This window comes from Neopelma chrysocephalum, unplaced genomic scaffold (genome assembly GCF_003984885.1).
Source record: "Neopelma chrysocephalum unplaced genomic scaffold, ASM398488v2 Primary Assembly neopelma1_96246, whole genome shotgun sequence".
NCBI lineage: Eukaryota > Metazoa > Chordata > Aves > Passeriformes > Pipridae > Neopelma > Neopelma chrysocephalum.
In genome coordinates this window covers 290,812-316,622 of record NW_020924895.1, presented here as the reverse complement: position 1 = coordinate 316,622, position 25,811 = coordinate 290,812, and the positions used below count along the sequence as shown (strand labels likewise).

Genomic DNA, 25,811 nt, shown 5'->3' with positions numbered 1-25,811 from the left:
TTACCTGGCAGTGTAATTTTATTGTTAAGCATTTCTTAGTGACCCTTGAGCACTGAACATACCAAATTCAGTCTTACAGGTCTACTTGCTATGGCTACTAATCCTAAATGATAAGGTCACTTACAAAAGAAAATTTCACAGACTCCTCTGAGGAGCTCACTCTGTTTTACAGGTCGTTGCGTTTATTCTTTGAATACAAGCATCCAAAATTCTTCAGCTGTAAAATTCCTGTTCCTTTCCACCAAGTGCCTCAGTGCCGAGGCTTCTTTCTTGGATTGCTCGAAGCTTGGTATCCACAGCTTTTGGAGAGAAGTCCAGCCAGGGTTTGAGGATGAGAACCAGAAGGCCTCTGGTTTGGGGCAGCTCAGATGGTTAACCTGAGCCTCCCACCTCCGGGGCAGCCATCCCTGGCAATGGAGACAAATCAGAGGGGTTATTCAGGGACCCATGCAAACAGAGAAGAAAGGTGTTATGCCATTAGCAAACTATCAAAGCATGTCAGTCACACTTTCCTTCCATCTACAGGCTCTGACCATGTCCCTGTGGATGTCACAGGGAAAGCCCTCTCCAAAGTGTCTGGGACAGCGTCAGTCACACTGACAAGAGCCTGAATCTCAGATAAGGTCTGGCTGCAAATGAACAGCATCAGCCCATCCAAACTAAAATTCTAAGGCAAGGAGTTATATTTTCGTCATTATATAGTTTTCACCTCATACAGGCACACGCTTAATGATATATATATTTTTAAGGAGAAAAATCAAGCCATGAATCTGACCAGGAGAGCAAATGGCTCTTCATCATCTTATTGACTAGAAAGCCTCAAAAGCATGGGGAAGGAATACCTGTACCTAAACTATTCCATACTTTTCCATCATTGTATTCCGGACTCAGAGAGAGGACATCTGTCCAAATTTGCACCAGCTTCAAACAGCAAAGTCTGGTTAAATATAATGCTTACCAGTTTGGATTTCCCATCCCTTTAGCTCACCTTAGTAACTTCAAATGTTTCCTTCATCTCCATTCTACTGGCTGACCACATAGTGCATTGCTCAGACTGTGATCAGCTAAAATACAGCCTAATTGGCTGTAGGATACCAAAGGCATTGGCCAGTTCAATTACTGGACACAAAAAGGGGGGCTTTGGATTCATGCTGGTAACTGACCCTTTGTACGTAAACCTGGAAACCTTCATGGAATGTGGCAATTACAATGAGTATCCACAAACTCAGAAAGATATATGGTGAGAATTTTTAGCTTCAGTCTGGTTCTAAGTAATGCTCTGTTTATACCACCCAAATCCTCCACAGCTAGTAGCCTCAGACAACTGAACAGCTCATGGTGTCTTTGAAAAGGCCTTCTGGTGGCATGGCTGTCACCCCTGCAAGACTGGTGGGCTCTCAGTGCTGGGCTGCCTGGTAAGACACCCATTACTAGTTGGTCTCCTATCAGTGTAATTTCAAAAGGATTAGATTAGGAGGAAGAGGTCCAATTCCTCTCACAGTCTGGCTTAAACACAGACGTTTCAATGTTTAGTCACCAACTGTGGCCACAGACAACGGCATGTTGTCACTACAGGTTTGAACGTACCCACATGTGTGCAGAACCTGACAATCACAGAGTACTTAAGACAAGTCTTAAGACAGGGCTCTCTAGTCCAGTCCCCTCTTCCAAACAGGTGTTTAGATATTAGATACAGGTGTATCTAATTGCCTAGGGTAGAACTGAGTTGAGCCTTAAAACACCTCCAAGGACAGAGATATCGCAATCTTTCTGGGCAACCTGTTTCCAAATGTTTCAGGTCATCTTAAAAAAGGTCAGCAAGTTAAGCTACTTTCTGCAGCCTGAAAAAAACCCTCCTTCCTGAACAATTCAAGTCTTTGGCTGAAGTGACCACCAGCTCAATTGTTGATGGGTATGAGCTCAAGCACTGCAGCAGTCTGAGGAAACACGTGCTCTGGTTGCACACTCATACCTTCTGCCAACACCTTTTTACATGAGGATGCACAAAACAATGGCACTGGAATACCAGTGGCTGTCAGCTGGCCAGAAAACCGGCAACCAAACTTCCTGGGACAAATCTGACCCTAGTGCCACTTTGAAGCCCCTCCGAGACACAATGACAAATTCACACATACCTTTTCTTTCCGTCTGATGTTTTCCCACACTCTGTTACACACCATGCACTCAAAGGTGTCAATGTAATTGTCCTGGGTGATATCCTGCACTCCCCACTTGCGTTCCTTCATTGCTGTGAGCAGCCTTGGGTTGGAAATGTCCCCTTTCAGTTTCCATTGTAGGTAGGATTCATACTCTTCATCATTTCTATCCAGTGTTTTGATATAGTGGGCCAGCTCCCGAGGGTGTGAAAAACTGGATACCAGGATTGCACTCCTGTTACTAGGAAGCCAGTCTGCAATGCTGGGAGACCCAAAGTACACTGGTACCACTCCCAGCTTCAGCGGCCGCCAGAGTTTTTCAGTGATATAATCTTCACAAACAGCATTTTCAAAAGCAAGAATGAACTTGTACTGTGCCAGTATTTTTAAAAAGTTGCCATCATCCATGGCAGATGGATTTCTGAGATGCTGAGGAAGGTCTCTGTTATGCAGACATTCCCCATAAGAGTCTACTTCGATGTGGCACATCAGCTCACGCACATAGCTGTCCCGATCAGAAGGGGGGTCGCAGTCAGACTGCACGTATACAAGTGGTGCAAGTCTCTTCCTCAGGATGTTTTTCATCTGCAGTGGGATCATGAACCTCAAGGACTTCAGGACCTCTACACCCTCAAGGTACTGAGTGGTCAGTGGCAGGTGAGAATGGCGGCTAAATGTTGCAGTGTGGTTGAATAAGGTGATGGTTGCTTCATGGAAGAGTTTGTAGTTGTTTTTTGGTGACTCTTCGTGGAAAAGGGCCCAATCATGATATTCTTTACGAGGGAGGGGCAAGCTGTCTATACTGAAGTCGGTACCTAGAAAAAAGCAGTGTTCATTCTGCTCTTATCTGTCGTGTGACACTACAATGACAAAGAAATCTAGTTTTAATTTAGTACCAGCCCTACAACCACCACATTTCTGACATTAAAAGGCAGTTGTTTCAAAAAGTGCAATCATGCAAAGACACAAGAGCGTAATGCCAGATAAAACTGAATTTCTCAGCATAAGAATCTAGAAAAGGTGGATCAGTATGTAATATTAGATGTGTTTTCCTTTCATGTCATATTAGTTTAAAGGCCTCTCACTTCAAAGGATCACTAGGAATATTTTATTTTCATGCACTTAAATGAGACTAGTTGAGACGCTTAATAATCCCCTGGATCTCTAAATAAGAGAACAGACATATTTCCTCTATGATGTGAGGAAATGGTTACTGCGGGCTCAATTTGGTTCTAGTAGCAAAACAACAAAAGGGATGCTAAAATATTGGACAGGGATAAGGAGAAAAAGTACAAGAACGTCTTCAAGTTTTGGAAAGACATTGTACTTTGGAGACTTTGAAAGCCAAGTTATTAACTTATCAAAGAGAAAATTAGGAGGTGCCTTCCAGATACATAAAAAAGTAGCTTCTGGCAGAAGACAGCTCCCCAGACTAATGCCAATATTAGAAGAAGAACCGTGTCTAAACTCTAAAAACAGACAACCACAGAATAACTTAGGAAAACTGTGGCAGAAGCTTTAGGACAAACCTAGAAGATTTTTCTCAAACCTGGTCTGTGCAAAACTGAGTTGAAAATATCAGCTCATGAATCTGATTCTTACTCTCCCTTCAGTATCACTGCACTACACTTGTATACTTAGTCTTATTGCAGATTAAATGCAAAGTTGCTGAATCTCTGTCAAGATACTTCCTCACTGTCTTATAAATGTATCTGTTTTTCATTTAAGTAAAAGTACTGAATATAGAAAACTTTCAACGTGTATTGTTGAGCAAGAGAAGTTCAAAAACTGAAACAAACACTGAACAGCTGTCTTAGAAAAGACCACAGATCCTTATCGTTGGACAAGCTACTCTACCATCTGTGGCAACCTAACCTTTGTTTAGCAAACTCCGTGGTTGACTGCACCTAGGACAATTGGGAACATGATGTCTTAAACAAGCTGTTCTCAAAGCAACTAAGGGGAACGGCCGGGTAAGAAGCAGATTCTCTGGAGGTGGAGTAAGGCTTTCCTGATGCCAACTTCTGCTGCACAGCTGTGCAGACACAAGAAGCAGGGTCAAAGAGCAGTCATATCCTAGAGGGGCCTATAGGCCGCCAAGGACCCCAAAGCACTCCTGACTCTTTTCAGGAACTCTCCATCAGAAGACTGAGCATGCCTCATAGCGTTGTATCAGACACAAAGAATTCCCATCCTGGGGAGGGATCTAGGAGTTCCCATCCTAGACAAATTCTCTGTCTTGAGGGCCCCCACCCTCAGCAGATAGACTGTGACCATCACCCCTATGAAGGACATCAAAATTGCAACAATCAAGTCTCATCACTGGATCCATCAGAGGTTCTATCTTTCCTCTCTACTATCTACTCTTATCTCTTCCTTCTCTTTCTTTCTTTTCCTTACATATTTTCTTAGTGAAATTTTTATACTTATACAGAAAAGAACCAAAACAGCCACATACCTCCTTTCCACTGCAATGAAACTGTTTTAAAATAAACCTGGCTCATAGATACATACCAGTCATTCAGTTTCATTTCTCTCTAATTCACCCCAGGAGATTTATAAACAAAAGCTCACTCACCCTGCCTCAGAGGCAGATCATAACATCATCTCAGTCACACTTGTAACTTTTCACTTTCCATTCTACCCTTGACTTCAAATCACTGATGGCAAAAAAGAGGGTACTAGCAAAACTCTTACACAGAATATTGATCTAAAAACCAAAACATAAAGAAGATAAAAAAACACCCAGCGGCCTTTGCAGCTGCATGAGCCTGCCAAGATGACTCCAAGGATGACCTTATAAAACCAACGTAAGATCTCACTGCTGCAGCGAAGATAAAAGTTAGCTGTTAGTAACAAAAACCTCCTATAGGGCAAGATCCTTCAAGAGCATCAGATGGGGTTTTTCAGGGCCACTAAGTATTTGACCTTCCATTTTCCACTCAAGACTGGTCCCAAGCCCTCAACACTAGTAGGATGAAGGGCTGGGCCATTCAATGCAAAATGCTATTTGCTTATTCTGTTTTTGAGGTGTTATAGTGATACAAGAGGGTGACAAAAACTTAAAGTGAATCAAATTCTCATGGAGAAGTTTATAAGGTCTATCTGGTTTTGAAAACACTTCATTCTAAGCGATGCCAAGAAGAGAAGCAGCAGTGCATACCGACAATAACGAAATGCTGTGGGGTGAAATTATAGCACTTCAGCTCGGACTCTTGCAAGGGTTCTCCCTCTTTAAAGTAGCATTGCAGAGAAGAGAAGAGGAAAATGCAGGCAAGAATGAGAGAAAGACAAAAAGGCAACATGTAAAACTTACTAACTAGGAGACAGTTATGTTAGGCAAAGGAGAAACCTAAAGAAAAAATGCACAATAGAATCACAGAATCATTTAGGTTGGAAAAGACCTCTGAGATCACCGAGTCCAACCTTGGACTGATCACTACCTTGTCAACCAGACCATGGCACTAAGTGCCACGTCCAGTCATTTCGTGAACACCTCCAGGAACAGTGACTCCACCACCTCACTGAGCAGTCCACTCAAACGTTAAACAACCCTTTCCATGAAGAAATTCCTTCTAATGTCCAACCTGAACATTTCCTGGTGCAGCTTGAGGCGATGTCCTCTCATAGTGTTACTTCTCCCTGCCTGGCAGAAGTTGTCATCCCCACCTGGCTACAATCTAGTTGTAGAGAGTGCTGAGGTCTCCCCTGAGACTCCTCCAGGCTAAACAACTCCAACTCCCTCAGCCACTCCTCATGGGACTTACTCTCTAGACCCCTCCCCAGCATTGCTGCCCTTCCCTGGACATGCCCCAGCACCTCAATGTCTTTCTTGAAGTGAGGGCCCAGAACTGGACACAGTATAGATCAGAGCACATCAGAATGACAGACTCTAATACAGCACTTAATCAATCCCAGTCCAGCAAGAAAACAAGCATTATTAAAGGGAAGATACCATCTGCATGTTCCCTATCCCACGAGATGAAGGAAATAAAGGAGAATGCAATGGAATAAAAGAAAAAGCACTATAAAGACTAGAATTATGAGCAATTTCAACTTCCAAACTGTTACTCTGTAAATCTTAGGTACGTGGCAAAGTGCAGAAGCGAGAGATACATGCTGTTAGGAGAAATTCTACATTTTAGGAGACATCTTTCCTTCAGGAGTCATAGTCCAACACACAACGCTCCAGCACAGAACAGCTGGACATCCTCCTCCCTTAGGAACAACACCCCTGAGGCTTTGACAGATCCAGCTCATGCTGACTCAGTCACATTGGCAGCTCATGCTGAACACAGCACTCTGTGAATTATGTGACACTGAAAAGGTGGAACTGGGAATCCCTCCCAAAAGCAGAGACAAAGTCTAGCAAGTGGATGCCACACCTCATTTACAAACAGGAGGAGGTGGCACTTGCCAAAGGCATCGCCTACACCTAGGGGCTTCCCAGGCCAGGATTGTAAGTCAGGACAGATGCAGAAAAGTTGGTGTTCCTAGCAAAGCAGCTGTGCTGGAAAACATCCGAACCTCATATTTTTGCACGGTATTTTTCCTAATCTTTGGATCATTCTTCTCTTTACTAGCCTACTGACCAAAATTAAAGCATTTTCTTTGGAAGGGGAAACTGTGCTCTGATACAGCCACAGCATGGAAATTCAGATATTCAAGTTTTCACTCAGCAGGCTGTTCAGAGGGAAATTCTGTAACAGTAAGATATGCCTTTTTGCAGGGTCACAGCTCAGTGCATCAAGGGGGTGGGGGTGGAGGTGGGAGAGAGAGGGATAGGGAGAGAAAGAGAGACAGAGAGAAAAAGTCTCTCTCTCTCTCTCTCTGGGTTTTAGCATTGTGAGATCATTTACTGCAGTTTAAAAACAAGTTACAATTTTGCATATTTTGACACTTTCCTTTACACAGTCCATAGCCACCATGACTAGAAAAAGAAGAAAAAGAAACACTACAGGAAAAGTCTTTTGTCCAGTGAAAGTATACTGTGTCCACAAGCCTGCTAAAAATGAAGAATAACAGTCTTTTTAATGCTAAAACAGACAGACAAAATTACTATCAGAGACCAAAATCACCAGACTTTACAGCTTCCTGTGATGCAATCCAGCTTTCCTTGTCTTTAATTGGGTCAGCTTCTCATTCCTTTGCTGTTATTCCTTTGCTTTCATTCTTGACCACTACATTATCAATTGACAAAGCTGACCTACTTGGAGGTCTGAAAAGATTAGTCATGAGAAGTTTTTGGTTCACTGCTAACAATCAAGCGAAAGGCCCTTCTTTTCTATATTTCCAGTTCACCTGTATTCTGACTGAGTGAATGAGATTCAGGACCTGTTTTATTTTGTTTTGTTTCCAGACAAAAGATTTGAACCTACCAGTCAAAGGAAAAAAAATGAATTTATTTTTCCGCCTAAAATTCAATTTTTTTCTTTCAAAAGCAACCATGTGGGGAAAAAGAACAAAATGAATGAAGTAAGGTCTACTTTTAAAAGATGCATCTTTTGTGTTCTATAGATTAACTTTACAGTATATGTAGTGGGGAAGTTTCTGACAGAGCCAGAGTAGCTCAGAAGGTTGCACTAGCTGCTGCTCCCTGTGCAGAATCAATAGGTTTCTTTCACTACTTTCCATTTACAGTCTGCTAGCAATCTCTCAGCACATGAGGCAGGGGAGTTGCACTGTTACCAGCAAGGGCATCATTTTTAGACAAAAGACTTGCACAAGCGCAACAAAGGCCTTGCAGAACCTCTGCTAGGGGTGACAGGCCAGAAGACTGGAAAACGCTGGCTTGATCTCAGACTGTCTTTAAACGCCTTGGCAACTACATGAAATTGTCTTTTCTCCCATGAACAGGGAGTACATGTGATTGGAAAGCAGTATGAGACAAGGCATCAGTCATCCCACAGACATGCACAGCCAGTTTTCAGAGTAGTTTTACTGAGAATGTGCATCTCTGGATGGTACTTAGCACCAGGCAAAATTTAGTCCAAGGAGCTGCATAAATTTCCTGTTCTGTCATTGTCACCTAGAATATTTAATCTCCAAAGGAAAATAACTAAGCAGGAGAGAAAGCTACTCCTTTAAAAAGAAATATTCTTACCATAGAACAGAAATGCCCTTGTCATCTGATCGTGCTGGTAGGTCTTGTTGATAGTAAAGAAGCAAAAATCCTCTCCACACTGACTGAGTCTTCCTGTCTCTCCAGTCAGGGGAGACCACCAGAGCAGGACAGGATAGTGATTTACATCAGACTCTGCCTTGAAGCTGCTGTGAAGTTCCTGCATCTTAAGCTGAAAATCGTGTCCCTCCGCAGGCTTTAATGGGCCGCTGTGTAAACTGGAGATAACTGACACCTTGTTCTCTGAATTGCCCAGTTCGGTGATAACCTTCAGGGAAATAAAGACACATATCACAACATGTCACTGTCACCAGCCAGGACATCTGCTTGACAAATCAGAATTTAAGCATCAAGCACTAAGTTCGTATGTGAAGTTTCTGTCAATCAAACTACATGCATTTCACTGACTGCAGCCACCGCCCAGGTGATCTTATGTCAGAACAGCAAAAGCTTTACTCTGAATTTGTAACAAGGAGGCAGGAAATACATTTCTATACTGAGATATGGCCACATCACATATGATTTAACAACACAACTTCTGCTTTCTCCCTGGAAAATGCTCAGAACAAAGGACAGCCATTCAGTAGCCAGGTCTCTTCTGGTAGTTGTTAAAAAGAACCATAAAGTTTTCATGTCTCTATGGGTCCAGCATTGCCTCTGCTGCCTAATGAGTTCAAACACAGAGAAGCAATACTGGATGGAGGCAATGCAACATGGCATAGCATGTTGCAACGCTCCTGAGAAATTCCTCCAAGATCCAAGGAGCTCTACAAGAGACATGTTCTCTCCATAATGTCACTTCTGGAGTCAGCTGGCCACTGGCCACCAGGCCAGTGTTGCTGACAGAGCTTCTGTAAACACTCCTGTTAAAGCATAGACTAGTACATAAAATTGTGTCCTGCTTTGACTGCAATCTCATACCCCACCCCCTTGCCCCTGTACCTGGAGTGTCACCACAAGGAAAAAGGCAGCCGCAAAACAGAAGCAAGATGCCCACAGTATCTTCCTCCTCATCCTAATCATACTGCACTACCAGGTGAGCCAGAGCAGTTACAGCTTGGCTTTGGGAAGGTCAGCTTGTCTGAAGTCTTCAGCCTTTGCTGCTGGGCTTTCCCATTTCATCCTTACTGCTCTTCATGGTGACTGCTGCTGAAAAAGAGCAGAGCATCAACAAAGACTGCTCCTCAAGCCCAGTGGTTAGTCTGATGTCTACCCATAGCTTTCCGTAGGTGACAGAGCCACATTTTGAGCCAGGTACCCAGGAAGCAGTCTGCACAAAACAGTGCTCTTGCTCACATGGTCCTCATCTACTCTCCCCGTGGTCAACCTGGAGATCCCCTCTGAGCAGGGTAACACATCCTCCCACCCTTGCAGTCAGTGTAGAGAAATGCTGATGGCCGTGGGTCAGTCCTGTGTGAGGAGAGCACCTATATTCCTGAGTTTCCAGATGTCAAACTCTGCTGCTTTTCAGCAGACGCATTAACAGGGGAGCAGTGGAAGACTCTCCTTCCCCGGGCAAGACCTGAAAATGCTCCTGGAGAAAGCACACAACTACCTGGCCTTGGGACTTACTACACTGTGGTCTTCCGGGACTTCTCTTCACGAGCATATGGAATGCTTGTGCAAGATGCTCTGTGTCCAATGCCTAGAGAAAGTAATGACACAGTATACACACACAAACTCTCCCCACATCTAAGAACGTTTCAATTTAACAAGTTCCCCTTTCCCAGTAATCTACATCTGTGCTGGTTTGCCTCTCCTCAAATAACTCTTTCCCTTCCCTGATGCTTTTTTTAGCTTTCACAGAGCCCTACTGTTTTGCCGCATGCTGAATATTACTGTGTGAAAATCCCAGCTCCTGGCAACTGAAGTTGCAAATTCCAGCTTCATCTTAAAAAAAAATTAAAAAGAAAAAGAATGGTAGAAAGATAAGACTCTATCACTCAACACAGAGAAGTAAAGTTTGAAAATGTGGGTATTCTGAAAGCTCAAAAAGCAGAAACACACACAAAATGTTTAATAAATTGCTATTTTTAAACTCCTCTCTTTCAGAGATATGCCTCTTGCAATTTATGCTGGTTTTCCTGCCAACTTTCCCCCCATTCTAATCCCAATCACAAAGTTTCACAACCCTGACAAAGACAGATGGATCCCCAACCTACTGCCTGCTGTAGAGCTATCACTGTGGTTCTCGCAGCTAAAGCCAAAAAAGCTATCCTGTTTCTGCTTCCACTGTCACATCAGTTCATCCCTTCCCCTCAAACATCAGAAAGGCCTCTTTAGTAAAAGATCACATGAAACCCTGCTGTGCGAGTTCTGCTCTGCACAGGCCTTACTTCTGAAGGTCTGTGTGGGTGCAACAGTGCAGGCTGCCAGTTAAGAGCTCCTCAAATCAGGCAGGATCTTCTGCAAAGCCTCTGCACCTTCTGTGCCTCCGGCAGTACAGCCAAAAAAAGGGGCACCAGGAGGGGAAGGAGCTGAATTCTGCCCACTGCTGTGTCGGTGAATATCTGCTCAAGGCACACCCTGGAGCTGAACACTATCTTTAAACACCACGTCTTACCCTGTGCATGGCAAAAGGTAAGACACTGAATGCCGCCCTACCCCCTGCCCTGGTAAAAGAGTAGTAATCGTCACATTTTTAGGTATTGTTCTGAGGTTGAACTGATCCACAGCATGGGTGTGCTGTACCTATTGAGCCAGGGTACTGCACTGAGCCATGGCTTCATTCTTGTGCCTGTGGTGCCCGACACGCAGTACTTCTCCCCAGTGGTGCGGTGCGGTGCGTACTTGGAGTGGGCCAGGCAAGGCTCCATCCCGTCCCAACTCCACTGACAAAGATGACCTTGCATGGCCTTCCCACTCCGGTCAGGCCGAGCGGAGGCCCTGAGGACTCCATGAAACACAGATAAATCACCACGCCCTGCTGCCCTGCGGGAGCAGCAGCTCTCTGCAAACCCTTCCAAACTTCCTGCCAGCTCTCTCTGCAGCCTCTCCTTCCAGACCTGTCTTACCGCAATTCCCCGGGCCCAGCATCCCAGCTAGGGTTTTGCCTGCTCCCCAAAACGCTGCCCCTTCCCTTCCCGAGGCTCTGCCCGTCCCGCAGCCCCGGCCCTGCTCCCCGCCCGTGGGTCGGGCATCCTCGGCCGGGGGCCCGCCGCTGTACTCACCCCGAGAAAGTCGCTCCTGCCGTCCCCCTCCGGCGGGATCTGAGGGGGTTTGGGGTGTTTTGTCGGGGTTTTTTTAACTTTCAGTTCGTGCCCCCTCTTGGAGCGCGGAGGGGGGGCGGGCGCCGGGCGGGGGCGGTGCGGCTCCGCGCCTCCCTCTGCCCCGCCGCGGGGGCGGGGAAGGGGGGCAGCTCTTTTCGGGGACCCCAGGGCCCTGTAGAGGGAACGCGCAGGGCTAATCGGCCTGAGAGCGCCATCACTTCCACCCGCCCGGCTGCTGTTCTGCAAACCCCGCACTGCAAGACCTCACACGATCCCCAAAATAAATCCGGCCCCTGTCACTGATTCCTACAGCTGTTCGCATAATCGCGCTCTTTGCGGTTTTATTTTCTTTTACAACAGTGCCGGTGCTACCCTGACGGAGACTTTAGATTGTCTGCCTGAAGCTAGCGGGCTGTCAGAAGAAAAAGAAATGCGTCATGGCAGCTGGGAAGCCCCGAAGAGCCAGGAGAGCCGGCCCGCGCTGGCCGAGGGAACGCATCCCTCGTCCCTCTGGCGCGGAGCTGCGGCACGCATCCCGCAGCTGAGACCATGCCTTGCTTCCAGCCTTGCCAGGGCGTCCCCCGCGGGGCCGTGGGTACCCTCCAGGGAAGGGTCCTGTCTGCCCGCTCGGGGCTCCCTGCGGCTGGGAGCCACTTTATGCACCGTTTGCTGTTTGTAGATGTTTGCTCTGACAGGCTGGTTCTGCCAGCCCAGGGCAGAGCCCGTATTTATCCACATGATACAGACGTACATGCGGATACATGTTTGTTTTTGTAATTCTTCTATCTCATACTTACACATTTGTATTAATGCAGAAATACCTGATACCTATACACTTCTTCATAGGTACTTGTATTTATACACAAACACATGAAATTGAGGCGTCTGCAGTTTTTAAACCAGATGTGGCAGGCAGGGGAGGTGCAAGGGGGTGATTACCTGAGGGAGTGGAAGAAGCAAGAATTCCAGAGGAGGCAGAGGGGACACTTGATGTGCCTCAGTGTGAAATCATGACTGATAAAAACTGTGCAAATGTTATGTACACAGCTATCTCCTTACTCTGGGTGGCTAATGCCTGTAGTCTTCTTGAGAGGCTCAGAAGTGTACCCAGCAGAGAACCTGAATCCAGCCCTCAGTGACCCCTGCCACGCCAACTCTGTCCCCCTTTTCACCATAGCTACTCTTAGCAGCAGCACCTTTGGAGCACCTCTTGCTGCACATACTGCACCACAAAGCTCTGATTTCTCTCTGAACTACCAGGCTCCTCCTAAGATGAAAACCAGCAACTGACACTGCAATGCTGGGACATGCAGATTTACTTTTCTTCCAGTCTTTGTTTAGTGATTCATCATGGCTCTTGTCCTATTTGTTGCTTCCTCACAAAGGTTCTAGCTGCTGGAGTCATATTTTTAAGTAGAAGCTTTCAGGTGGGGTTTTAATACTACCTTCGAAGTGTAGTTACAGATATTTGACCTGTAACATGAAGGATCTCTACTGGCTCTAAGCCATGAGGCATGCAGCAAGAATCTCCAAGAGTTATTTTGTAAAGCAGATCCATGGAAAGGCAGAATCCTGCTTTTGCAGGCCTGACTAAGGCTTTCAGAGTGCCCAGAGGCTGTGAGGACTGATGAAACTTCATGGCACAATGAGTGTGTAGTTCAGTAAATTTACTGGAGTGGTTGGAAATGGATCAGAAGCCTGGTACAGTTTATGGAGGGATTTGCTATGAACCCACTGGGTTTTGATCTGGCCCGTAATTTTAAACTCAGTCATACTCCTGGCTTTCATTTCCTTAGTTGGCAGACTCCTAAGTTGCTCTCATGAGGCTATAACTTGTTTGTAACATATTTCAGCTTCCTTCAACAGGCTTGACTTTGTCAGTTGCTGTCCCTCAAGCCTTTAGGAGCAGTCCACAGACCCAACAACCCACAAGTTCAGACTGAAAATGCAGAAGCTAGTGCTTAGGGCAGTGGGATAGCTATACTATCTGCTGTCTGCCCCATGCCATGAGCAAGGTATTCTTGGACCAGCTCTGGCTGGCATTAGAGCAGCTCTTTTTTTTTTCCTTGTCCTGCTATGCCACTCTGAGGAAATAAGCTCCTATTGCAGTATCTGGCCTGTCTGTAACCCATGTTAAATAGCTGGCAAAGATGATACCAGCATAAACACTGGCAGGGGCACGTCATTACGTATTCGTTCTGGAGGAAGCACAACCAAAAAAAACCCCAACTGTTGCTCAAACAGCTGAGCTAATAAACCAGATTTCTTAAAGATCTGTGTCTCAAGTGCCCTCTGTCCATGGAGAGCTGTTGGTATCTAATAAATTTGCAGTGCAACTTTTCTCTCCATGGGTCAGGAACAGCAGCTTTTCTTTCTGCTCTGTCTCTTACGAAACAGGATTTACTGCCTTTGAGGTTTCTCTCATTCATATGTACACATTTTGTCTGATAGGTTTATAATATACTTTGTGTTTCTTTTTATGCCCATCTTAGTTTTTCCTCTCTTTTCTTTTAGTGTTCTGCATTTTAGAACTTTTTTCTTTCCCTTAGATATTGCTGAGTATCCTCTCTGTCTCTAGAGATGTCCATTTCCTTTCTGTTCTACTCATAGTCCTGTTACCTAGAGTAGCTTTTCCATAGATTGCTTTGGTCTTTACCCTGCATTATGATATTGCTATACTCTATATTACTGTAACACCCGGAAACAGCAACCACGCTATCCACTCCAAAGAGTCACTGTAGAAACCTCCTGGCAGGAACAAATGAAGTCCCCAAGTGCACCATTAAAACAGGGCAGAGAGACAAGGAAAGCACAGAGTTCAAGTGACTTTCCAAGGAGACAAAGCTGTCTGTGACAGAAGAACCACCTGCAGGCCCAATTCTTCCTTGTCCTGGATCTTGTGTTTCAATTTGCAGCCGTGCATTTATACTCCCTCATTGTTGCTGTGGCACCATTCTTCTTTCTGTAAAATGACTGTAATACATGTGACACACGCAACAGTCCTTTCAACTTGAGTGCCCCAGAATTAAAGACTTGAACCATTTCCACCACACATGGAATGACTTCCCACCTCCCTGAATATGCAGTACCGATCCAGCCCTTAATACTGCACATGCTCTGCCCATCTTTAATCCTCTCCATGCTAAAGCATCTCAGCATGCCCCGGATTATAAACCCGTAACACTGGGTCAGCTGCTTTTCCTGGCGACTGTCTTCAGTTCAGTTGCTTTGTCCTGCTGAGCAACATCACATCAGAGGATCACAGAACCAGTTAGGTTGGAGAAGACCTCTGAGATCATCGAGTCCAACCCTTGACCCCTGACACCGTCATGGCAACTAGACCGTGGGACCAAGTGCCACGTCCAGTCTTTTCTTAAACACCTCCAGGGACGGTGACTCCACCACCTCCCCTGGGCAGCCCATTCCAATGCCTAGTCACCCTTTTTATGAAGAAATTCTTCCTAATGTCCAACATAAACCTCCTCTGGTCCAGCTTGAGACTGTCACCTCTTGTCCCGTTGCTGGGTGCCTGGGAGAAGAGACCGACCCCCACCTCACTACAACCTCCTTTCAAGCAGTTGTAGAGAGCGATAAGGTCACCCCTGAGCCCCCTCTTCTCCAGGCTAAACGACCCCAGTTCCCGCTGGATCTGCTGCCCCCTCCAACTTCACCCACTTGTTTAGAACGGCCTGTTTCAAATCCCCCTCTAGTTTCTCCTCTTACAGAGCCCAGATTCCTCTGCCTTGCCCCGCTGGGAAAACCTGGACGCGAAACCGCGGCATTTCTGTTTTCCCTCCCTTGCGGGAGCTCCCGGTGTGGAAACAAAGGGGGGCTTTCCGTAGGGGAGGGTCCGCCTTCCACACACCCCTCTCCCGGCTCTTCAGCAGCGGCCCCACCGTCCGCCCTCCGCGCCGGGCGCGGCGCTGTGGGGCCGAGCGGCCGCCCCGCCCCGGCCCCGAGGCGCAGCCGGGTCCCGGCAGCGGCGGAGCCGCGATGGCGGCGGAGGGCAGGGCGGCGGCCGCCGAGCTGCAGCCGGAGGGGGACGCGGAGGGCGGCGGCGGCGAGCCGGAGGGCGGCTTCGGGCAGCTGCTGGAGGAGGAGGAGGACGGGGAGGACGCCGGCTACGTGCTCTACAGGTGCGGCCGCGGCGGAGCGGCCCCCGGGGCCGGGACGGACCCTCGCGGCGCCTCACGGGCTGGGGGGGCGCGGGGTGGCGGAGCTGCGGGGGGCCGGAGGAGCGAGGAGCCGGAGGGAGGGGCAGGGACACCTCTCACTAGGCCAGGTTGCTCAAGGCCTCATCCAGCCTGGCCTTGAACGCCCCCGGGTTTGGGGCATCCACAACCTCCCTGGGCAACCTGTTCTATTGTCTCACCACCCTTACAGTAAAGAATTTCTTCCTATATCTAACCTAAATATACGTTGTTTCAGTCTGTACCCCTTATTCCTTGTCCCATCACTGTACAGTTCCTGATGGAAGTCCCTCTGTGGCTTCCCTGTAGGCCCCTTTTAGATACTGGAAGGTTACTGTGAGGTTTCGATGCATCTTTCTCTTCAGCCCCAGCCCACTTCTCAACTTCGTGGCCCTCCCCTGGACTTGCTCCAACAGTTCTATGTCCTTGTTATGTTGGGAACACCTTTACTTGTTTGTATACTGGTCTGTGTTATAGTGGCAATAATAGTGGCTGTTGGGAACAAGGATGTATTTCTGGACACGTGTGTGTTTGTGTGTGTGTGTCATCGTTTATGTAGCATTTTGTGCATTAATTAGAAGCATTAAAACGACAAAAACATGTATTTACAGGGACAGGAAGGAATGGGCAGATATTGAACCTGTCCCTCAAAATGATGGGCCAAATCCTGTTGTTCAGATCATCTACAGTGAAAAATGTAAGTCTTAAATATGTTCATCACTGAAAACTTCTGCCCTTAGCATTGTTAAAGCAAGACTTCATGTTTTGGATAATATTTTCTACAGTTGTGTTATGGTTATTGCGTGTAATGTTTTCACCAAGCTTCTCTGAAGTTGAATCTTCACCTGAGATGTTAATAGCCAAGGTACTCCTTTAAAATCCTATGGCTTACGAGGTAACACAGCAGATAGTGTGGTTCATGACATAAGGCATTTCCAGCCCACAAGTGAAAGTGAGACGTGAAACTCCTGCGCCTGGAGAAATAGTGTGACTAGGCAGCATGGAACTTTTATGATTGTTTTGGATGTTACTCAGATGGTGTATTTCTAATATACTTCTGCAGCTTTTCAGTGGGCTAGTGTCATGCAGAGGTTTTAGTCAAAAGTGCTGTCAGAGCAATATTTAGCTATTGTTTTAAAGAAGTATATTTTAAGTACACAAAACAGGAAATAACTTCAAAGGATTATTAACGTTACCCTCTAATCAGGCCATTTGTAGTGGGTTTCTGTGGCTGGGTCTGATAGTGGGGGGGGGGCTACAGATGTGGCTTCTGGTAGAACCTGCCAGAAGCTTCCCCTGTCCCGTGGAGCCAATGCCAGCCAGCTCCAGGACGGGCTTCCTGCCGCTGGCCAAGGCCAAGCCAAGGTGGAGTGACAGTAACACCTCTGTGATGATATACTAAAGAACAGAAGGTTGTTGCGCAGAAAGAATTCCAGCCAGGGAAGAGCAGAGTGAGAACTTGGGAACAACAAGGTAGACACCAAGGGCAGTGCAGAAGGAGGGGCAGGAGGTGCTCCCGGAGCTGGAGCTGTGGCCCTGCAGCCCGTGGTGCAGAGCAGGGTGGGGCAACTGTGCCCCTGAAGCCCGTGGATGAGCCCATGCTGGAGCAGGTGGATATCTGAAGGAGGCAGTGACCCTGTGGGAGGCCCAAGAGGGAGCAGGGTCTTGCTGGGGACCTGCAGCCCATGGAGAGGGAAGTCCAGGCTGGAGCAGGTTTTTCCCAGGTAGGACCTGTGGCCCCTGTAGGGGACCCACCTCGGTACAGCTCGTTGGTGAAGGACTGCACCCCATGGAGGAGTGACCCATGGGACAGCAGTTTGGGAGGAACTGTTGCCTCTGGGATGGCAACAGTTCAAAGACTATCTCCCGTGGGAGGGACCCCACAGGAGCAGGGGAAGGACTCCTCTCCCTGAGCAGCGGCAGAAGCAACAATTGACCGTAACCCCCATTCCCTGTACCCCTGCACTGCTAGGGGCGGAGAAGGGAGAACATGGAAGGAAGGAGTTGTGGGGGGAAGGTGTTTTTAAGATTACTTTACTTCTCACTCTTTTGCTCTGACCCTGTTAGTAATAAATTAAATTAATATCCCCACTTTGAGTCTGTTTTGCCTGTGATGGTGATCAGTCAGTGACCTCTCCCAGCTGTTCTCTCAACTGATGAATCCTTAGCCCTTTTTTTTTCCTCTCCTCTGTCCAGTTGCAGAGGGGAGTGAGAGAGTAGCTTTAGTGGGTACCTGGAATCCAGCCAGGGTCAACCCACTACGCCATTGTTTCACAGCCTTGGATAAGATGCTGTTATCTGTTTAGTTCGAGATGTCTACGATTACTTCCGGGCTGTTCTGCAGCGGGATGAGAGGAGCGAAAGAGCTTTCAAGCTAACAGCAGATGCCATTGAGTTAAACGCTGCAAACTACACAGTGTGGTACGTAATCATCTTGGGGTTGTTTCTGTGGTCATTTGATTGCCTACCTCTTATGTCTTCAATATCTTATCAGTCCAATAAGGGCACGACCAGTTGAGTTTACACAGAGGAGTTTGTAGATTTCTGGTGAGCTTCCAAAGAAAGCCTTTGTTCAGTATTTTCCATGTCTCACTTTGATTCAGTGGGGTTTTTTTGGCTTTGGGGATATTATCAGTCAAGGTCAGGGTTAGCCACAAAAAGGACTTTGCGGTTTAAAATTATATCACTTATCTGAAAATGTGACCTTGGCAAAATGCTGAAGATGCCCTCAGCTGACTTCAAGAAGAGGCATAAAAGCATGATAGCAAATAAGTTTATACTTACTAAATAGTGAATTTTAGAAGATCTGTCAGTTTACTGTTTAGATAGATATTGAATAAACAGTGAATTTCTGATATTCAGAGTAAGTCCTTTTAACTCACGAAAGCTAACAAGTGCCTCTTGTACGTCTTTATTCCACTAACTTCCATAAAATCAGGAAGTTTACATTATTTTAAGCACAGAAGTCATAGTTTCTGTGACAAAAAGACTAGTATGGGTAGACATGTTAACTTGAAACAGGATTGCTAGAATCTTAGGTAGCATACTGTTATAACCAGTCATGTTCCAGTTCTTCACTGTTCAGTAATTGAATGCCCTTCAACAGAACTAGATATGTGGTTTAGGTTTTTGCACTGTTTTTGGTTTTTTCACTATTTTTAACTCGATGTCTATTACAAGAACTGTGAACAAGGGTGGTTCTGTGTTCTCCTCCATGAATTTTAGGAAAGTCCTGTTGCAGTGTTGAAATGCTTGACTTTTATACAGGCATTTCCGGAGAGTCCTCCTGCAGTCTTTGGGAAAAGATCTCCACGAGGAACTTAAGTATATTACAGCTATCATTGAAGATCAGCCAAAGAACTACCAAGTCTGGTAAAATCCTGCAGTCTTTTCAGTTTGTAACATTTTTGCAATTAACTTTTGCTTTGTCAATTGTCCATAAGTTGTGACCGTTGGTCCTAAAAGTTGTGAAGAGTTGCATTCTGCAGCTGCTGCAGTGGCAGTAGCAGAGGAGTTAAATGGAATTGCATCATGTCAAAGTTCTCTTCAGCTATTTGTTCTAAACATAATGCTCATAACATGCTAAACAGATCTTGTTTTCTTGTTAATTTCAATTTTTAAACTGTCAGAATAAGTCTGGCATGAAAAAAATGACTTGTGAAAAATCAAACAAAGAGGCAAATAGAAATTAGTATTTATTTTATTGTGTCTTGGAGTTTGCTTGCCTGTTGTTGGGTTTCTCCAAAGTGAATGGGAATAGGCAAAACAACAATGTTGATATTGCTGGAGAAAATTATGTAGTACTAGAAAATTTTATTCTGCTAAAGATTTTGGCCATGAATGTTAAAAGTGAAAATAGGTTACTTCAGGTTTACATTACTCACCTAACATGAGATGTTTGGCCAACGTGTATGTGTAGGTACAATTTACTGTAATAGAAGTAGGCATCATACATTTTTCAGAGCCAAGTGAAAGCTTTGGTGTGTTTAATTTGAAATATTTAACTAGTGGGTTTTTTCCTGAGCAGAACAGTTGCTATATGCTGCTTTAATGCAGACCACACGTTCACAAAAAAATTTTAGGTTTCGTTCCTCTTGTCATCAGGCATCACAGGCGGGTGTTGGTGGAGTGGCTGCAGGATCCGTCCCAAGAGCTTGAGTTCATAGCTGACATTCTTAACCAAGATGCCAAAAATTATCATGCGTGGCAACACAGACAGTGGGTTATTCAGGTACTGTATATCCACAGAACTCATTGGTTCCTTAAATAACCTGCTCAAGTTGTAGAGTTTCACTTCTTAAATACAACTTGAATTGCATTTGGCACTTTGTTTCTTAAGGCTGAAGGGGGAAAAGCAACGGCATTTTTAGCATGCGGTAGGGGTTAGCTATGAACTTGCCTTTTAGGAAGTGAGGTCAAACAATTGCCCTGTTGTTTGCTTACTGTTATGTGTGTGAATTTAATGATGAGCTAATAACTTTTGAGTGCCACTGAATAGCATAGCATGTTCTTAGTGCACCCTTTTTTTTTTATTTTGAACTTTGTGTTGATTTCTTCAAGTCTCCGTATCTGATGTTCAGACAACTTAGGAGCAAGGATCATGTATTTTAAAAAGATAAAAACTTTTGATCATGATTCTCTCTCTTCCTTCCCTTTCTGTAGGAGTTCAAATTATGGGACAATGAACTGGAATATGTAGACCAGCTTTTGAGAGAAGATGTGAGAAACAACTCTGTTTGGAACCAACGGCACTTTGTCATTTTCAACACCACTGGCTACGATGATCCAGCAGTCCTAGACAGAGAAGTCTGGTTAGTTATGCCATTCAGGCTCACATTAAGCGTTCTCCATTACAGGGAAGCAAAGGAATACTTTGACAGTCTTCATGGGCTTGTGTTTCCTGTTTTTCATGCACTTTTGAGGCTCACTGTCATGGGTAGCTGATCGAGTGTTAGACTGAAGCAAGCTCTGCTTACCCTGGGCAAGCTACTCTCATAAATCTGTTTTCCCGACCTGCTGTTTATTGTACAAACAAAACTTTTGGCTTTTTATGATCAACTAGCTACAGTGGGAAAACCTGCAGAAAATCTGTGACACTGGAACCCCTTAAGTTGTGCCGTTCGTTAGTATCCTACCCCTAGAAAGCTTGGAATGACAGGCACTCTTTGTGTTGTACTAAATTGCTGTTTCAGTAGTACAGTAGCCACAATGATTTAAATGTAATGTGGACATGGATTGTAGAAAGAGCAGTTGTCTTTTGTGAGGAATTTGATGGAGCTGGAAAAAGAAAGGAGCTTTCAGGGGTATGTGGTTGGCACAAAGACAACTACCTCTGTGAGTTGGCTAGTTTTGAGGAAAATGAGCTCACTGTTTCTGAGTTGTATGTTTCTAACTGAAGGCAAACTGGGCTTCTAGACATGTATTTTACTACTCATGGTGATAAGAGAAGGTTCTTTATATAGGTTTCGTATCTCAGCCTGCTGGTCAGGGTTGTTAGTTACAAGAAGATATTTGTCTAATGTGGACAAGCAATCAAAATAAGGAACTGGAGTTTTTTGGAGTTATTCTTCAGAAGAAAGACTGAATTTCTGAATAGGTCCATTAGTACATTTTTTAGAGGATCGCAGGCCTCACCACCTTTCATGGTTGTCTTTGCAACCTGCTGCAAGTTGTACTTCTCTACCAGTTTATAACTTTGAACTATTTCCATGACTTAGACTTCGATATTTTCAACTTCTTCTCTCGAGAGGTTCGACGGGACATCCTCCCTTGATCTGTTCAAGATAATTGGATCCCATCTTAAGAACCAGACTGTCAAAGGTTTAAGACTTCCCAGATGTCATTATAGAACTGTAGCTGGGCTGCTTGATGCTCGGTAAACTTGGTCTTTGTCCTAGTGACTGCAGAATGTTAAAAAAGAGTTAGGATTTGGGGTATTCCTTTTCTGGTACGCCTAATGTAACATTTTGTCAGTAGCTGCTGTCTCTGGAAATCATTGGAATGCTGAGAAAGGGCAGAAGGTAAAGTCTGTTTGGTGGAGATGAAATGTGGCTTTGTGACTGTATGGGAGGTGCCTTTCCTTGCTTCGCTTTTAGAGCAGTTGCCTCACTGCTACTTTCAAAGAAGTGTTGCAGAAGGCTGTGTGAGCTGAAAGCTCAAGCTCTGCCTTTCCATGGGTTTGCTTGAGTGCAGCCTCATGAAAAAGGTTCTGCAAATAGGTACAGAACATACCACTTGCAGTCGTATTAACATAGCTCACCCTGATCTTCAGTTACTCCAGCCTTTTTCAGCCCCTCACCATTTCTGAGCATCAAGACACAAGTTATTCCTTTAGCATACCAAGAGAGTATATTATGTTGTTTCTTAGTCTTACTGCTAATAATTTTGAGAACCAGCTAATTACTTTATAAAGCCCACCGAATTGAACCCTTCAGATTTTAAAACAGCTTTCACAGTGTTTGCCTCTCTGAGACTTCTGATGATTATATTGTGAGCCATTTTTGATCTATGACCCAGCTGAGATGATCTGCAAGAAGGCTGAAGTATAGACTAGAGGGATGTATTCGGAATCTTCTGAGCACTTCCAGGTAGTTTCTAACTGTATTGTTATTGGTTGCATTCATGACCTGTTCTCTTTTTCTTGCAGGTACACTCTTGAGATGATCAAAGCAGTGCCACATAATGAGAGTGCTTGGAACTATTTAAAAGGGTGAGGTCTATTTCTCTGTGAGGCAAAGAGAATATCTGTTTAAAGTGTCTTATGCCTACTTCTTAATTGAAGAGAACTTCTTGCTGTTCATTCTTGTGTAGTGTACTTAAGCAAGCAGGCAAATACTGACACAAGGTGTTACTACATTAACCTCATTTCTCTGTAACTTTCCACTAGGCTTCTAACCCTGTAGTTCTTGTAGGAGGACTGCAGGTACTTCTGCTTTTAAATGTTACTAGGTTCAAGAGCATAGAGTAGGAATTAGGGAATATGCTTTCAGTCTGACTTCTGTTCAGTCGAGCATGAACTATACTAGCTTACTACAACATTAAGCTGTCCTAGTGCTGCATGCTGCTTGCCTTCTGCCTTACTTATATTTGCACCCTGATTTCAAAACCTGATCTCCAAGCAAAGGAGTCATAACAAAAATGCAATTATTCACACCAGATTCATGGTCAAGATCATGTGTCAAGCCTATTAACTTCTGTTCTAGGATTCTACAGGATCGTGGACTTTCTAAGTATCCAAATCTGTTAGAGGAACTGTTGAATTTACAGCCCAGTCATAGTTCACCCTATCTGATTGCCTTCCTTGTGGACATATATGAAGATATGCTTGAAAACCAGTGTGATAACAAGGAAGAGACACTGAACAAGGCATTGGAGGTACGTTTTGAGGGCTTGGTTTTGCTTCTCAGGGATGCCATCTCTTGCTGTCTGGTTTTACAGCCTGACAAAATGAGGTTGATTTTCATAAATAAAACAGGTTACTTGTTAAAAATGAGTGGTCTCTGAAGAGTTGAACACAAAAGCCACACAATCACAAGGGTCTCATGAATTTAAATAACTCACCAGTTACAGAATCACTAAATTTTCTTCACCTGGTAGTAAAGGAAGATTTCTAATACTGCTTGCAGAAGAAAGAAGAGGTTTGAACAATCGTTTTCCAATGTTAACTTTGTAGCATGAACTCTCTTCTCTGTAGGTTAATGATTTTTTTTCTCAGAATATCTGTATCCAAACAATCTCAAGCTCCTTTTGCCCTTCTTAGCTTTTTCTAAGAAAGCTGTCACAATTAGCTTATGGCCAGCAGGCACTGGGGACATCAGTAACAAATGTCAGGCACCATTTCCTACAGAGAATAAATTACTTCTAGCAATGTTGTTTATCTCCCAGTGCTTCGTATTTGGGTACTCCTTGGTGCCATTTGTAGTGTAATTTTTACTACACTTTCCATTCACTGTGGGACAGACTGGAGCTTGATGTAATTAGAGCTGCAGTTTTGCCTGGTGTCTTTATGTTCCAACATTATTCTTTCTCAACATTTCCCCTTTGTTGTGTTCTAGGAGGAGATTGTAACTAAATGCAGTTGTACCTCCTAAATTTATTTCCCCTTTATACTATTTCACTGAATTTGATTTCTTCCTCTGTTTAGGCATCCAAGCTCCTAATTTCTCGACTCCATTTCACTGAATAAGGCAATGTCATCTGCATAATAAAAGAGAATTTACTAAAACCTTTGTAGACAGTGTTCATATACCATGTAAAATATACAAAACCTATCCTGTGAGTAGGAGGTACCTGACTGCTTACCCAAACCAAAATTTAAAAAAACCCAAACAAACATGCAGCAATGTCTGTATAGCACCAACTCTTAACATATCATGAGAGATGGTTACTGACTTGCATGGAGAACCCTTTTGGGACAATCTGCTGAGAAAAAACAGAAACAGAATTTCTCCTGTCTGTCCATTAGGAGTACTGAAGATTCAAGAGCAGGATGATCCCCCAGTTTTTGGAATCAAGTGGTTTACACCTGTTGGATCACTAAAAGACAGTCAAGGTTCTCAGGAAATATATTGTGATATACTACAGGCTGAGTAGGCTGGGGTGGATGACAAGTGATAGGCATGGAAAGGAGTCACAAAGAAACTGTTGAGACTGAAATGGAACTGGAGGGATTTTTGTGCAGTGTCGGACTGGTTGACTACCAGTTGGAGTTGTCATCAGTTCGATATTGTTGAACAGTTGTAAATCCATTGAATAAAACAAATATTGTTGAGAAAGGTGTTTCTAATACTATCTGAAACATATATTGCATGCACTTTATAAAGACAAGGATTCTGTAAGCTTTTGGTATAACACTTCACTCTCTATTTTTCTTTTGTAGTTGTGTGAAATTCTGGCTAAAGAAAAAGACACCATTCGAAAGGAATACTGGAGATACATTGGAAGGTCCCTTAAGAGCAAGCACAGTTCAGGCACTGAACAGACCAGCACACTGACAGATAAGCCACAGTAACTGAATATGGAAGAAAACAGTGTTAAGCTCTCAAGCCATTCTAAAGCAATACTAAGTAGAGTCATAAACTCATTTAAAATTCAGTGTAGTATTCCCCGGGTGAAGAGATGTTGCAATGAAAGAGGAGTGCAGAGTGCTGTATAGTCCTGGATCACTGCTGCCTCTGGTGATAGCTCTAGGTGCAGTCAAGAAATCACAGAATATGCTGAGTTGGAAGGGACCCACAAAGATCATCAAGTCCAACTCTTAGCTCTGCACAGGACCATCCCCAAGAGTCACACCATGGGCCTGAGAGTATCATCTTGAACTCTGTCAGGCTTGGTGCTGTGACCACTGCCCTGGGGAGCCTGTTCCAGTGTCCAACCACCCTCTGAGGGAAGAACCTTTTTCTAATATCCAACCTAAACCTCCCTGGGCAGAGATTCAGGCCATTCCCTTGGGTCCTGTCACTGGTCACCACAGAGCAGAGATCAGTGCCTGCCCCTCCTCTTCCCCTCATGAGCAAGTTGCAGGCTTCTCCCCTCAGTCTTCTCTTCTCCAGACTGAAGAACATTTACCAGCTTTGAGTTGAGTTGTGACTTCCCCATTTTCCCAAGATCACCCAGAAATTATCAAGAAAGGTTTTGCAAAGACATCCACCAGCTCTTTGAGGATTCTGGGATGAAGCCTATCAGGCTCAATAGATTTGTAAGGATCCAGCTGGAGCAGCAGATCCCACACACTTTCAGGTTTGAATGGGAGTTGATCATTCTGGCAGTCATGGTCCTCCCACTCAGAGCACTGAGACCCCCCCTTAGTCTGTTATGTGTGTTGAACACAGGCAAAGAATGTCTTAAACAGCTCTGCCTTGTCTCTGTCCCTGCTTGTGAGGTGACCATCTAAGGTGTATTCATCATCATGGCTAGGCTTCGCAAACGAAGATTTGGGAAGGGCTCTACCCACGTTTGTTGCAAGCACGTTGGTGGCTAAAAAGGCCAATACGAGATAGACATGTCTGGTTGCAAAAGGCACAGCAGAAAGACTCCTTAGGTGGTATATTCCGCAAGACATGGAAGCGTTCTAAGAGACGCAGGTGGTGGCGGTAGATGACCCATGATTCGGAACCATATAAGAGAGTAGACAGCA

General features: G+C 44.9%; 2 protein-coding genes across 7 annotated transcripts; one reads left to right on the top strand and one right to left on the bottom strand.

The window, feature by feature from the left end:
* FUT10 (fucosyltransferase 10) lies at positions 1-15,914 on the bottom strand. 6 transcript variants are annotated; one of them, XM_027708442.1, is made up of 6 exons: positions 11,448-11,908; positions 9,850-9,922; positions 9,220-9,426; positions 8,260-8,545; positions 2,136-2,971; positions 1-407 (listed from the first exon to the last, which is right to left on the bottom strand). In XM_027708442.1, the coding sequence occupies exons 3-6, from the start codon at positions 9,298-9,300 to the stop codon at positions 183-185; spliced, it is 1,428 nt and encodes a 475-aa protein (XP_027564243.1). In that variant the 5' UTR covers positions 9,301-9,426; positions 9,850-9,922; positions 11,448-11,908; the 3' UTR covers positions 1-182. The 6 variants fall into 6 exon arrangements, with proteins under 6 accessions (XP_027564243.1, XP_027564242.1, XP_027564247.1 ...); XM_027708441.1 differs by having other exon boundaries at positions 9,220-9,423; XM_027708446.1 differs by lacking the exons at positions 9,850-9,922; positions 11,448-11,908 and adding an exon at positions 15,895-15,914 and having other exon boundaries at positions 9,220-9,423.
* Positions 15,471-24,969, top strand: FNTA (farnesyltransferase, CAAX box, alpha). Its single transcript, XM_027708448.1, has 9 exons — positions 15,471-15,622; positions 16,288-16,373; positions 17,983-18,097; positions 18,944-19,048; positions 19,781-19,907; positions 20,339-20,487; positions 22,323-22,385; positions 22,879-23,050; positions 24,555-24,969. The coding sequence occupies exons 1-9, from the start codon at positions 15,480-15,482 to the stop codon at positions 24,684-24,686; spliced, it is 1,092 nt and encodes a 363-aa protein (XP_027564249.1). The 5' UTR covers positions 15,471-15,479; the 3' UTR covers positions 24,687-24,969.
* Positions 24,970-25,811: the final 842 nt, after the last annotated feature.

Bases quoted from the DNA above. Each gene is read 5' to 3' on its own strand.
- FUT10 (XM_027708446.1), bottom strand. From the start codon at position 9,300: ATGATTAGGATGAGGAGGAAGATACTGTGGGCATCTTGCTTCTGTTTT. The intron at 2,972-8,259 runs GTAAGAATATTT...GCTTTTTTCTAG, and splicing joins AAGGGCATTTCTGTTCTATG to GTACCGACTTCAGTATAGAC. The intron at 408-2,135 runs GTATGTGTGAAT...CTCCATTGCCAG, and splicing joins ACATCAGACGGAAAGAAAAG to GGATGGCTGCCCCGGAGGTG.
- FNTA (XM_027708448.1), top strand. From the start codon at position 15,480: ATGGCGGCGGAGGGCAGGGCGGCGGCCGCCGAGCTGCAGCCGGAGGGG. The intron at 19,049-19,780 runs GTAAAATCCTGC...TCTTGTCATCAG, and splicing joins CCAAAGAACTACCAAGTCTG to GCATCACAGGCGGGTGTTGG. The intron at 22,386-22,878 runs GTGAGGTCTATT...CTTCTGTTCTAG, and splicing joins GCTTGGAACTATTTAAAAGG to GATTCTACAGGATCGTGGAC.